The following is a 13,745-nucleotide window of genomic DNA, read 5'->3' on the forward strand; positions in this document are numbered from 1 at the left end:
CACGCGACATCTTCCATCATGACGTCGGAGTAGAAATCGGGACTCGTCACTGAACCACACCTGTCTCCATCGCAGTTGAGGCCATTGTCGATGAATCTGGCACCACTACAGTCGGAGTCGACGGTGTTGTGGTGTTAAGATGACACCTCGAACTGGACGTCTGGCACGAATTCCTACCTCACGTAGGCGGTTCCGTACGGTCTGGTCGGATATCCTGCGCAAACTTGGTATTGCTGCGGCTGTGGAGGTGGCAGTAGTCAATCGTTCCCGAAGGTGGCGTACCCGGATGTAGCGGTCCTGCCCGGGGGTAGTGACCCGTGGTCGACCGGATCTAGGGAGGTCACGTGTTGATCCATGTTGCTGGTAACGGTCCCACAGTCTGGAGATGGTGCTTGGGGACACATGGAATGCCCTGGCAACGGCCGTTTTGGATTCGCCTGCGTCTAGTCGGCCGATGGCATTGTTTCTCTGCGGTTCACTGAGACGTGGCATGTCCTGGATTGTCAACTGTCGGCCAGATACAGAGGCCAGATACAGAGGCCAGGCAAGCGAACACCCTGCACTTTTATACTGTCGGTGTTCATGTTGCACGTGCAGACAACGCACGTGCAGTGGTGACATGGTTTGCACGTGGCTGCGTTTTTGCGAATATTCACATTTTGGAACTTTATTGTACAGTAGCTGCGTTTTATCGAATGTAACCGTGGGAATGTGTTTGGGACATGCAATGACCTTATATTCACAAAGCATGAACCGGTAGGAAACATAAAATCGGAGTTATAACCCATTTGTACCCTTTTGCGTTTCTTTTTTTGAAGAGTATATATATAACGTTACTGAGATTAGGCCTAACGAATGAAGCAAGAATAATAGGGCGCTACACTACGAAAATTGAAATGGATGGTCTCTTCTAAATAGTTAACACTGTTAAGATTCCACAACGCATCAGAATGGTTGATCACATTTCCGCTATCGATAGAATGAACGTCACCATCAGACCAGTAATATAAGTTTACATGATTTTACATTGTCACTGATGTATGCTTTAGATGAACTGGGGAAAAAAAGGGTCAATGTTTCGGTTCATGAAAAAATAAGAAAAAAGTTTATTTTTAAACATAAATCATATAATGTTTATTCAACGTTTATTAGTTATGGTAAAATTTGGACTGAAATACTGGACAAACTAGCCTACTTCTCTCTTTTTTTTTCTATTTAAATAGTATATTCTTTAGAAAATACAACTATACTTAGCACAGTGGTTGTATTTAATTTGATATTATAAACGTCATGTTCTTAGGGATCGTGGTTCACGGTTTTGTTATGATTTTTACATACGGTATACGTTTTGTCAACATGCAGTGTTCGGTTTCGTCAAAACGCAGAATAGGCTATATCCAGGAACCGTGTTAACACATGGAAATTACATTAACCTGCTACATACACACACACACACACACGCACACGCACACACGTACGTGCGCGCACACACACACGCGCGCGCACTTTAAATAGAAGCCATAAACGAATCATTTGTTCTGATAATAATTCTGACCGTTTTACCGAAAATTGATTACATTTTTCAAATAGTAACTGGAGTTCACCTTGTATTTTGGTACCAAAATCGGACGGTACTAGCCACCGGATGTATGCGGATTTACCAAAAGTGAATAAACTACTAAGTCTGATTCGTATTCGTTGCCGAGACTTAACCACTGTATCGACAGTATCGGGAATCTCAAACACATAACAGTTAGCTAACACTGGACTTGTTAAAGGGGTATCTTCAAATTCCCCTGCTGGAACGTGTTAAACAACTTTTAGCCATTGTAACGCCTGATTGACTCGTCCAGTTTAAGGTCATGCCCTGTGGCATTTCAACACCTTATGAATTTCATTATTGGAGACTTGCAAGAAGACAGCAGTAGTCTGGACCACCCGGTCAGCTACTTCTCAAAGTTCAGTTAGCATCAGCTTAATTACTCAGCCATGGAGAAGGAAGCTCTAGGGATGAGTTTAGCGCTGTCTCACTTCCAGATTTATGTGAAGTCAACCAGCCACCAGGTTCTCGTATTAACGGACACCAATCCGCTGACGTATCATTAACAGAATTAAAGAGGACAATCAGCACGTGTTGCGCTGGAGTTTAATGAACATTACATGAATACTCTCTCACCATAGCATCATTGGTCGTATTCCTGGTAAAGACAACATGGTCGCAGACGTCTTGTCGAGATCATAAACATTGTCTTCCCTCTGTAACGTTTTATGAACGATCTCCACATAGTGTACTGGTGTATTACCTTTAATATTATAAACCTGCAGCTACTAAAGTCAACGGTTATAATTGTAGAAATTTAAACATTAGGAGATATCTATTCTACGTGTAGTTATTCACCTTTTCAGCTGATAGGAGAGATTCGGCCTCAGGCGTAAAGTGAATTTATGCAGAAATATATTGATTCCCCCGTGATACAGACTCCATATCCTATATGATTTAAATATAAAAAATAGTTCATAGTCATATCTGATATATATTATTATTTATTAAACCTAACGTTTAAGTAAGATTATGTCAAGTAATCGCCCCATCTCTGATATATATACATGTATGTTTACATGTATATATATATATACATGTATATATATATCAGAGATGGGGCGATTACTTGACAAAAGTAATCGATTACGATTACGATTACTTTCGAATGTCACGATTACGATTACGATTACAAGATAATTGAAAGTAATCGATTACGGTAGCGAATACATCGTCTAGCAATCATGATTACAATCATGATTACATTTCCACGAATCTACACATTATGCACTTTATTTTACAACCATACCGATTTCATTCATTGAAAGACATAATGGATAATTTGGGATTATTTATTAAATTATTTCTTCCTGCAAATATACTTCCTTGTAACTAAATGTAATACGATGCTTACCTTAAGATGGCTCGAGTAACTCGGTGTTGATTGCTCGGTGACCAGAGTGGAATGCCTTGTGTGAGATCCACACCAAGAACAAGGAACTTTGGCCCTTTTCCACATATGGTCATGTCACATGACCACGAAAGCTGTCCCCTCTGGCACCAGCCTTCCAAACATAATAATGTAAGCCCTTAGAGAGTGGTTGGTTGTGTTCTTTTTATAGAAAGGGAGGAACTATACATGCAGTAAATGAAACAATGATAGTGCATTTCCACCACCATATGAAGCAGGCAAATCCCGACCTTCAAGATATAAGAAATAATACACCATATATATTTCACTATCCTACACACTTCCCAACTTAAAATGTTGCCATCCTCGGCAACACACAAAAACATATAATAACGGTATTCACAAAAACATTGGTCTCCCACACACATGCCAACCTAAAATGTTGCCGTCCTCGACAACTCAAAGCATCAGTCACTGCGGCCCCTGCAACAGTAACTGTGCCAAGAGCACCTGGTTCTGAGCCAAATCGCTTATGGCTTGAGCATGTGGCGAGCTGGCTGATGTAGATACTGCTGCTCTCTCCTGTACAACTGTAGAAACTGGTAGACGATGAGGGTTACTATGCTGTCCAGCACCCGACCTTGTAGAATATCTCTGTGGCTGGGGCTGAGCCAGTGTAGTCACCAAAGATGGAGGTGTTTCCTCTCTTCTGTCGGCTGGTGGTTGGACTATGATAACTACATCCTCCTCAACCTCATTGTCCGTACCGGAACTAAATGAGACAGGAGCTGAGATCATGTCAACAACCTCATCCAATGGAAGTGGAGAAAGCAGGTTCTCATCATTGGCATTCTCAATTTCCAATTCGTGCATTCTGCTTGGATCTGGAGAATTCAGTGCCTGAGCTACTGCATTCAGGATAGGAATGTCCATATCCTGTGGATGGTCGTCACACTGGATATCAGAAGATACTTCGACAGGTATGACTGTTGGCACTGTCTCAGTAACCACAATGTCTTTGGAATCTAAAATCTCTGATCGGTGGACATTTTTCTGAAAACCATCCCCATCCATGAGCTCCAGAGTATAGACATGGCCATCAGAATTGGGTTTGGCAACCACTCTGTATGGTTTTGGATTCCAAACAACCTGCATTTTATGTCTACCCTGGTGGTGATTTTTTATATACACACGACCACCAAGTGGGATGTCACAAGTTGTTGACTTGGCATTCCGGCCTTTCTGTCTTTGTAATGCCTCATGTTCCAGCCTCACCCCTGCCTTCTCGAATGACTCCCGCATCCTCTGATAGTGGAGTGCTATCCACTCATCAATATCCGGTGTGCCTTCTTCTGCCTCATCAAGATCATCGAAAAGTTGATCAAAAAGTAGTTTTGGCTCTCGACCGAAGAAGAGGAAGTATGGTGAATAACCAGTTGAAGAATGTCGAGTGGCATTATAGGCATAGATCAACTCAGGAAGATATTTTGGCCAGTGTTTCTTCTGAGATGGATTTAATGTACGAAGCAAGTCATGCATCGTACGGTTAAATCTCTCTGCCTGAGCATTGCCCTGTGGGTGGTATGGTGTGGTCCGTCTTTTCTTAATACCATACATAGTGCAGAGCTCTTTGATTAGGTCAGACTCAAAGTTTCGGCCTTGATCACTATGAATTCGTCGCGGAATCCCATAACGCACAAACCATTCTTTGACCAGAACTTCTGCAACTGTCCTGGCTTTCTGGTCTCTTGTTGGGACAGCTTGAGTGAACTTAGTGAACACATCTGTCATCACGAAGACATTTTTTCGCCTATCAGTTGCAGGTTCTAGGAAAGTAAAGTAAATAGCCAAGACTTCTAAAGGTTTCTTGGCTAGAAAACTTCCCATTGTTGGTCTAATCTGGGGTCTAGACTTTGCAAGCAAACATCTGTTGCAATTGTGACAATATTTCTCAATGTCCACAGTCATTCCTGGCCAGAAACATCTTTTCTGTATCAGTGAAAGGGTTCGTTCATACCCTTGATGGCCAACTTCATCATGAAGTGCCTGCATGATTTTCTCTCGCAACACTTGAGGTAAAACAAGCTGGTGTTGAGTATTGATTCCATCTTGTATAACGTGATACAAGACACTGCCCAATTCCTGTACTTTCTCCCACTGTTTCACCAAAACCTTCACGGACCTGGGTTCCTTCTCCATCTGTTTAACTGTAGGCTTGTGGTTAGTTCTCCAGAAGTGAAGAAACCTCTTTATGTCAGGATCCTGCAACTGCAACTGACAAAGGTCCTTACTTGAATACGATGGGAGTGTCTTAACTGCCACAGGCTTTGGAGCAAGAGCATTAGCTCGTGTTGTAACACCTGATACAGAAACTCCCAAGCTATTCACTTGGACTGACACTTGAACCATAAGTTCCTCAATCCGTAATTTTAGATCACTGGGAATGATTGAGCTGCTAGTGGATTAGCAACTTTTCCTGCAATCCATTCCTGATCTTGATTCACATCACTATTGTGTCCTTTGACACACCGACGGCTCAGGGCATCAGCATTTGCATTGCTCTTGCCTGATCTGTACTTTACAGAGAAGTCAAATTGAGCAAGTTGAGCTACCCAGCGCATTTCTGTTGCTCCTAGCTTTGCAGTATTGAGATAAGCCAATGGGTTGTTGTCTGTATAAACTACAAATTTTGACCCCAGCAGATACTCACGAAACTTGTCGGTAACTGCCCATTTTAATGCCAAGAGCTCAAGTTTCATTGAGCTATAATTTGCATCATTGCGCTCAGCTGGCTTCAAACTGCGACTAGCATAACATACCACAACCCGTCGTCCCTCCTGTTCCTGGGAAAGAACTGCACCTAAACCCTGAAAGCTGGCATCTGTTTCCACAATGAATGGTACCCGGAAGTCGGGGTAGCCAAGGATTGGGCTTGTTGTCAACTGAACTTTCAGGTCTTTGAAAGCTTCATCACAAGACTGATCCCAGCATTCCTGAAAGGCTTTTTGGGTCAATGAAGTCTTTCGAACTTGTTTTCCCTTTTTCTTTTTGCCTCCCCTGAGAAGTGCATGCAGCGGTGCTGCTATTTGGGCAAATCCCTTGATAAACCTCCGGTAATAACTGGCTAACCCAAGAAATGACCTCAGTTCAGTTTCTCGGTTAGGTGTCTTCCAGTCCTTAACTGCTGAAATTTTATCAGGGTCAGTAGAAATACCTGACTCAGATACAACATGACCAAGGTACTTCACCTCCTTTTTGAAAAGATGACATTTCTCTGGTTTGACTTTGAGGCCAAATTTTTGCAGACGATCAAAAACCATTTCCAGTCTTTGGACCATTTCATCAAAAGTGCGTCCAAATACAAGAATATCATCAAGATATACGATCAAAGACAGAAGATTTTGGTCCCCCATACAAGCTTGCATTAGCCTGGAAAAGGTAGCTGGAGCATTACACAAACCCATTGGCATTCTGGTATACTCAAAGAGACCAGATGAACCTGCCCGAAAGGCCGTCTTTGCAATATCTTCTTCTTCAATAGCACACTGAAGAAATCCATGGACCAGATCTATTGAAGAAAAATACTTGGCTCCTTTCAGTGCCTCAAGTGCTTCTTCTACCCGTGGTAGTGGGTGGGCATCTTTAACAGTCTTAGCATTTAAAAGTCGAAAGTCACCACAGATTCTCAGTTTTCCATTAGACTTCCTGACCAGCACCATAGCTGATGCATAGGGTGATGTGCTGGGACGCAGGATGCCAGCAGCTATCTGGGTCTCCAGATACTCCTTCATTTCTTCCCACTGATTGGGTGGGACTCTGCGATAAGGAACTTTGAAGGGTGTGTCATCTGTGGTGACAATTTTGTGTTTGATGACATCACAATATCCCAGATCATGATCACCTTTGCTGTTTTGGGGCAGAAGTTAAATTGTCTCCAATATCTAACTTCTCAAAACCAAAATCGTCATTCTGGACATTTGGTAAACTCGTACCTGCACTTTGGACTCCCACATTAAGTGGCTCTTTTGGTAAGTGTTTAACAACTGTGCCCATGCTCAACATAGCCACTCTGGTACGTGGCTGTAGATACACATCCTCTTGACTGAAATTTGTGATTTCAACCGGAGTCAATCCATTTGCTACTGTTACAAGTCTAGGACTTGCAACAATACCATTTGGTAGATTACCATCTACCTCCATTAATTCTTCCAAGACAGCTGTTTTCTGAACACCTCTAGGATACCGTCTTGTTGACCCAGTAATAACTTGCCTGGAGCCAGCTGGGATCCTAATAGGTTTCTTACCAGCAACACGGACAAACCCAAGGTTTCCTTCCATGTTGCCAGCATCTTTAACACTTAAGGCAGACATCCGTTGACAGTACAGTGCTAAAACATGGACCCATTCTTTGTTACCCACTTCCTGGGGAAGTTGGTTAAGGAAATCAGGACCCATTTCCTGAGTTAGTCTCTCCTGGAATAACCCGCATAACATTGCTGCTATTACTCCCGGTAAATGGCTTTTCCTCAAGGACATTGGGGAGCTGGCTAAGTCAGTTACAACCAAAATCCCATCTGAGGAAACATTCTACCTAACACACATAAATCAACTTCAATATAACCTTTAATAGAAATACTCTGACCATTGGCAGCAGAAACATTAATGAATGGAGAGAGGTCAATCAGCTCTCCTACCTTACCTTTTAAATTGGTTTTGTAAAATGTTTCCGTGATGGTGGAAACCTCTGCACCAGTGTCTAGAAGGCATCTGACATTTACATTACCCATTTTAATAAGAGCTTCTGGACAACTGCCGATAGCTTTCCGCAGAATTGAGTCTACTTCCACATTTTGACAGCCTATTGTTTGACTCTCTACAACAGGCCGTAATCGTTTAAAGACCCACGACCATGACCATAGCGTTGCCTAGGACAGTCCACTTGGAAATGACCCTCGCTACCACAGAAGAAACAGCAACCCCGCCCTCTGTGTACCTGAGTATAGCGTCGACCCCGTTGTGGTAGGAACTGTAGAGGCCTTGAATTCGCATTGATTGGAGGCTGCCGGTTTGGTCGAGACTCATGGATACTAGATGGAGTACCCGTCAATGTGGCTCCTTGGAGCGGCTGAGAATTGTCTACTCTCTGCAGAAGCTGTAGAACTGCATCATTCTGCTCTCTCTGTGCCTTCATATGCTCATGGAGCATGTCCCCTTGTTGCTGCAGTATTGAGAGAATACTCTCTGACGATGTTGCCTGAATTTGAGCTTCATGTGGAAGACAGGCACACCCTACAGCTTCCTTAATCATGGTCTGGCGAATAGATGGATCCCTAGATCCACGTTTGTGCCAGTCAATAGCCCAATCCCTCAGCTTGAAGGATGAGTCATTGGGATTGGCCAACATCTGTCTATTCAATTCCCGACTCAATAGACGATCTCGGACACCTTCAACAAAAATGGCTGCCAAATTTTGTTCTTTCTGCTCCTGATAATGTTGTTCGTGTTCCAAATGTTGATACAACCATATCAACTCATGGCTGTAGGTCAGAAGAGACTCGTCAGACTCTTGTTTTCGACCAAAAAGTCGCAACCGCTTCTGCTGATCATTGCCATAGTCACTGAAAACGTTACGAAGAATTTTGAAAATATCTTCAGGATCTGCAATATCGGCATGCCCATCTAATTCCATCCGAGCTGGACCTGCTAAATATTCTCTGATGAAACGTAGAGGATTTTCACCTATTAGATGTCGGGACTGAATATGAGACTTGATGTCTCGAATCCAGTCCTCCAAGTAAATATCTGATCCAGGTTTTCCCTGGAACCGACCAATGTGACGTTCCTGAGCTATAAAAATTACCTGTGATTCAGGACGTGATGGTGGAGTGGGTTCAAACCTGGCAGATTCTCTTTCAGTATGCTTATTCCGCAAATACCTAATTGTGTCCAAAAGAGTTTCATTTTCTTTGGCCTGATCTCTGAACTGAGAATCAAGTTGCTCAAAATCATGTCTAAGAGACTCATACTCAACTGCATCCTCGTTTGCCATAGTAACTTAATATAATTTGTTTTTCTTCCCTTAGAACAAGGGGGGGGGGGGGGTCCGAGATAAAGTGGAAGGGAGAAAAAAACGAGGGAGTGGAATAAAAAGGTCCCACCACAAACCTTTACGTTGACTGATTAAGTGATAAAAGCATCCCCTGAAAATAATAAAAGTCTAGTCTTCATAAGAAAGGACCTACCATAAACTAATACTTCCCTATTTATTACTTACCTATATGTTTCTCAACGGATCCAGTATCAAGACTACATATGAACACCTCTTGCACCAGTTTAAGCTTACAAGCCCTTACTTTAAAGAAATATGCTTTTTCAAATTTAAAATAATTCGGGTTGGAACAGATGTAATTAATACTTAATCAATTTTAACTTTTAACTTTAAACTATGATACTGACATCCTAATTAAAAGACAAAGATATATTATTCAGTACTAAATAAAACATCAACAGGGTTCTGTCCTTTGTAACAAACAATGTTCAAATGTTTGGGGGTTTTCTTCTTCCTGGCTGCGAAGTATCAAGCTTTAAGTGAACTGTTCGTCTTTTGTTCTACACCATGAAATCCTGGGAATCTTGTGAATCTTTTTTAATCTTGTGACATGTCCCTTGGTCAAGTCTTGGTCCGTGTGGGGGCTTCTATCTTCTGTCACCTGTGACTAAATATTGGGGCTATAACTCTATTTGCCTTCAGATCCCACTTCTGACACCAAATGTAAGGGGGAGGGGGGTACTTATTTATGCTTTGCAGTATTGGTGTGGTATTAAGAAAAGCCGGACCACACCATACCACCCACAGGGCAATGCTCAGGCAGAGAGATTTAACCGTACGATGCATGACTTGCTTCGTACATTAAATCCATCTCAGAAGAAACACTGGCCAAAATATCTTCCTGAGTTGATCTATGCCTATAATGCCACTCGACATTCTTCAACTGGTTATTCACCATACTTCCTCTTCTTCGGTCGAGAGCCAAAACTACTTTTTGATCAACTTTTCGATGATCTTGATGAGGCAGAAGAAGGCACACCGGATATTGATGAGTGGATAGCACTCCACTATCAGAGGATGCGGGAGTCATTCGAGAAGGCAGGGGTGAGGCTGGAACATGAGGCATTACAAAGACAGAAAGGCCGGAATGCCAAGTCAACAACTTGTGACATCCCACTTGGTGGCCGTGTGTATATAAAAAATCACCACCAGGGTAGACATAAAATGCAGGATGTTTGGAATCCAAAACCATACAGAGTGGTTGCCAAACCCAATTCTGATGGCCATGTCTATACTCTGGAGCTCATGGATGGGAATGGTTTTCAGAAAAATGTCCACCGATCAGAGATTTTAGATTCCAAAGACATTGTGGTTACTGAGACAGTGCCAACAGTCATACCTGTCGAAGTATCTTCTGATATCCAGTGTGACGACCATCCACAGGATATGGACATTCCTATCCTGAATGCAGTAGCTCAGGCACTGAATTCTCCAGATCCAAGCAGAATGCACGAATTGGAAATTGAGAATGCCAATGATGAGAACCTGCTTTCTCCACTTCCATTGGATGAGGTTGTTGACATGATCTCAGCTCCTGTCTCATTTAGTTCCGGTACGGACAATGAGGTTGAGGAGGATGTAGTTATCATAGTCCAACCACCAGCCGACAGAAGAGAGGAAACACCTCCATCTTTGGTGACTACACTGGCTCAGCCCCAGCCACAGAGATATTCTACAAGGTCGGGTGCTGGACAGCATAGTAACCCTCATCGTCTACCAGTCTCTACAGTTGTACAGGAGAGAGCAGCAGTATCTACATCAGCCAGCTCGCCACATGCTCAAGCCATAAGAGATTTGGCTCAGACCCAGGTGCTCTTGGCACAGTTACTGTTGCAGGGGCCGCAGTGACTGATGCTTTGAGTTGTCGAGGACGGCAACATTTTAGGTTGGCATGTGTGTGGGAGACCAATGTTTTTGTGAATACCGTTATTATATGTTTTTGTGTGTTGCCGAGGATGGCAACATTTTAAGTTGGGAAGTGTGTAGGATAGTGAAATATATATGGTGTATTATTTCTTATATCTTGAAGGTCGGGATTTGCCTGCTTCATATGGTGGTGGAAATGCACTATCATTGTTTCATTTACTGCATGTATAGTTCCTCCCTTTCTATAAAAAGAACACAACCAACCACTCTCTAAGGGCTTACATTATTATGTTTGGAAGGCTGGTGCCAGAGGGGACAGCTTTCGTGGTCATGTGACATGACCATATGTGGAAAAGGGCCAAAGTTCCTTGTTCTTGGTGTGGATCTCACACAAGGCATTCCACTCTGGTCACCGAGCAATCAACACCGAGTTACTCGAGCCATCTTAAGGTAAGCATCGTATTACATTTAGTTACAAGGAAGTATATTTGCTATTTAGGAATCAAGCTATTGATAATTTTTATAAGATTGAATGCATAGTTATAGTATTTTATAAAGTTGGTTTCTCTCCCGAAAGTATATTAACGATTAGTAAGTGATCATTTTATTTCCTGTTAGTACTGTTGCCATAATGCTTAAGAAAGAAAGAACAAAGATGTCATAAGGTTCCATATCATGATGTATCATAATTATCGACATTTTCTTGCACTGTATAGTTTGGGAGCTTTTATTTGACATTAAATATGTTGGCGCCGTTTTATTAAATATGTTAGCTCAAAAGAGATAAACCGCTGCTTTTGCAATTTATATTAACTCTTGGTGAGAGGGAATCTTAAAAAGATCCAATTAATGCCTTATTGCTTTCATTTATTTATCTATAAAACGCGACTGATAATTGCTTGTTTTTGTTCAGGTTTGGTCGTATGGGGTAAGTGATACTGGCATCATTACATATTAGTTTGTTCATTCATATTATACTTTTACAGATATGTATGTTATAATTTTCATAATTTGTACTTAAATGGTACATATGTGATCAATCATTTTTATAAACGAATGTCCAAGTAGACAGTACAAAACCTGTATTTAGTGGACACATATTTAGTATGCTTTTAAATAGAGGTGCCCTTTTTAGTAAAAGGCTCATCTCTGTACTTATTTGAATAATTAATATTAGAATATTGCATACATATGGATTCATTAACGAGGTTAATGGTTTGATTATTGTAAATGTTTATGCTGGGATAAAATATATTAAAGACATTGTTAGTATTGAAAGGAAAGAGCTGAGTTAGTGAGCAAAATATATTTTATCACCAAATGATCACACATGTAAACGATTACTGCAAGGGAACAGTTGGTATTTAGCCTCTCTCTCTCTCTCTCAGTAGGGGATTATGGTGTGTCCTAATTAGCACCAACAGCTCTAACTCGAAGAGAACAAAGCACTTGGAATTTTGGGAAATAGTCAGAATGACCGGGGGTCATTCCTTTAGCAGACGACCAGTTTGACACCGATATCTATTAAATCCTCAGCTGCAACATAAACATTGGTTTCAGCTTGAAATTAAGTGACTTAAGCTGAATAACCTTTGGTAATGTGTTTGTATTTGTTTGAGAATGGCTTTCTCACTTTGTTTTTATGTGAAGGATATACATGTACACTAGAGAAGAAACGTATACAACTTTACATAATTAGAATAGGAAAACATGTTTATCAGGATAATATTAAAGTAAAAATGCATTTCTAATAATAGAGTGACAGTTCTTATTAAGTGTTTAGAAATAATCTATTTTGTATTGTTAACTTGTTGCATTAGTGCCGGCCAAATTTATATGGGTTGAGGATGATTACAAATGTCTTATTCGTTACTTCTTCTTGAAGCCATGGTTTAATGATATTGTGGAAGAGTGTTGATATTAATGATTATGTGTATTTGGTTTGATAGATGAAGCTTGTTTACTAATGCTATTTAATTGATTAGCCTACACTTTTGTTGAATATGTATTTATATAACTGTTTTCTATTTTGTTAAATATTAGGGCTATACCTGTGGGGTATACACTACTTGTATATTGATTTATAGATCCTGGGGATAAATGATCCTATATGGAAACCCCAGTGTTCTAATTTACTTATAATTAATTAACCCTATTATTAAAGCCCTTCAGATCCTGAACCTCGTCTTTCTTATTTATATTAATACATATTTACTATATTCATATTTGAGGGTGAAGGTAGAGAATCTGCTTTCTCTGTACCATACGATTATAAAGTACCCCCCCCCCCCCCCTTACACATTTATAAGCGTATGTATACTGCAGGGAGGGAATCGATGTTCAAAACCAGATTTATGATTCTTAAATTTGGATTACTGACGAAAAGGTACCCATAACCTTAGGTATAATTATTGTATCAATGCATAACATATATATTTTGTTATACAATGTATTATTGAAATAAGCCATAATTAGTAATTGCAAACTGTCTAATCACTATTACTTGGGGTTTTTTTTTTTATTGTTTGTAGAACGTATACCATTTAATACCATCCACAAATTATTATTATTATTTTTTTTTAAATCTAAAAATGAAAAAATAAAGAACGAAAGAAAAGGACAAACAAGTAAATAAATAATTAAATTGATATCTGCATACATATACATGTGCACAAGTTGCTCATTGCCTTTAATTGTTGACATTCTAAAAATGACTATTATTAATGAATCGATTTGCAGTTATGCTTGCTTTGTGCCATATTATAAGGATCCAACTGTATCGGTGAAAATTACAAGTATCTTTGTCTGGGTGTGTTTAT

General features: G+C 40.7%; 1 protein-coding gene across 1 annotated transcript; it reads right to left on the reverse strand.

The window, feature by feature from the left end:
- Window positions 1-3,422: 3,422 nt before the first annotated feature.
- LOC121368521 lies at window positions 3,423-7,810 on the reverse strand. The gene is made up of 2 exons (XM_041493258.1): window positions 7,646-7,810; window positions 3,423-4,232 (listed from the first exon to the last, which is right to left on the reverse strand). The coding sequence occupies exons 1-2, from the start codon at window positions 7,736-7,738 to the stop codon at window positions 3,423-3,425; spliced, it is 903 nt and encodes a 300-aa protein (XP_041349192.1). The 5' UTR covers window positions 7,739-7,810.
- Between the last annotated feature and the right edge of the window lie 5,935 nt (window positions 7,811-13,745).

The sequence above is a fragment of the Gigantopelta aegis genome, chromosome 3 (genome assembly GCF_016097555.1).
Source record: "Gigantopelta aegis isolate Gae_Host chromosome 3, Gae_host_genome, whole genome shotgun sequence".
NCBI classification, from domain to species: Eukaryota; Metazoa; Mollusca; class Gastropoda; order Neomphalida; family Peltospiridae; genus Gigantopelta; species Gigantopelta aegis.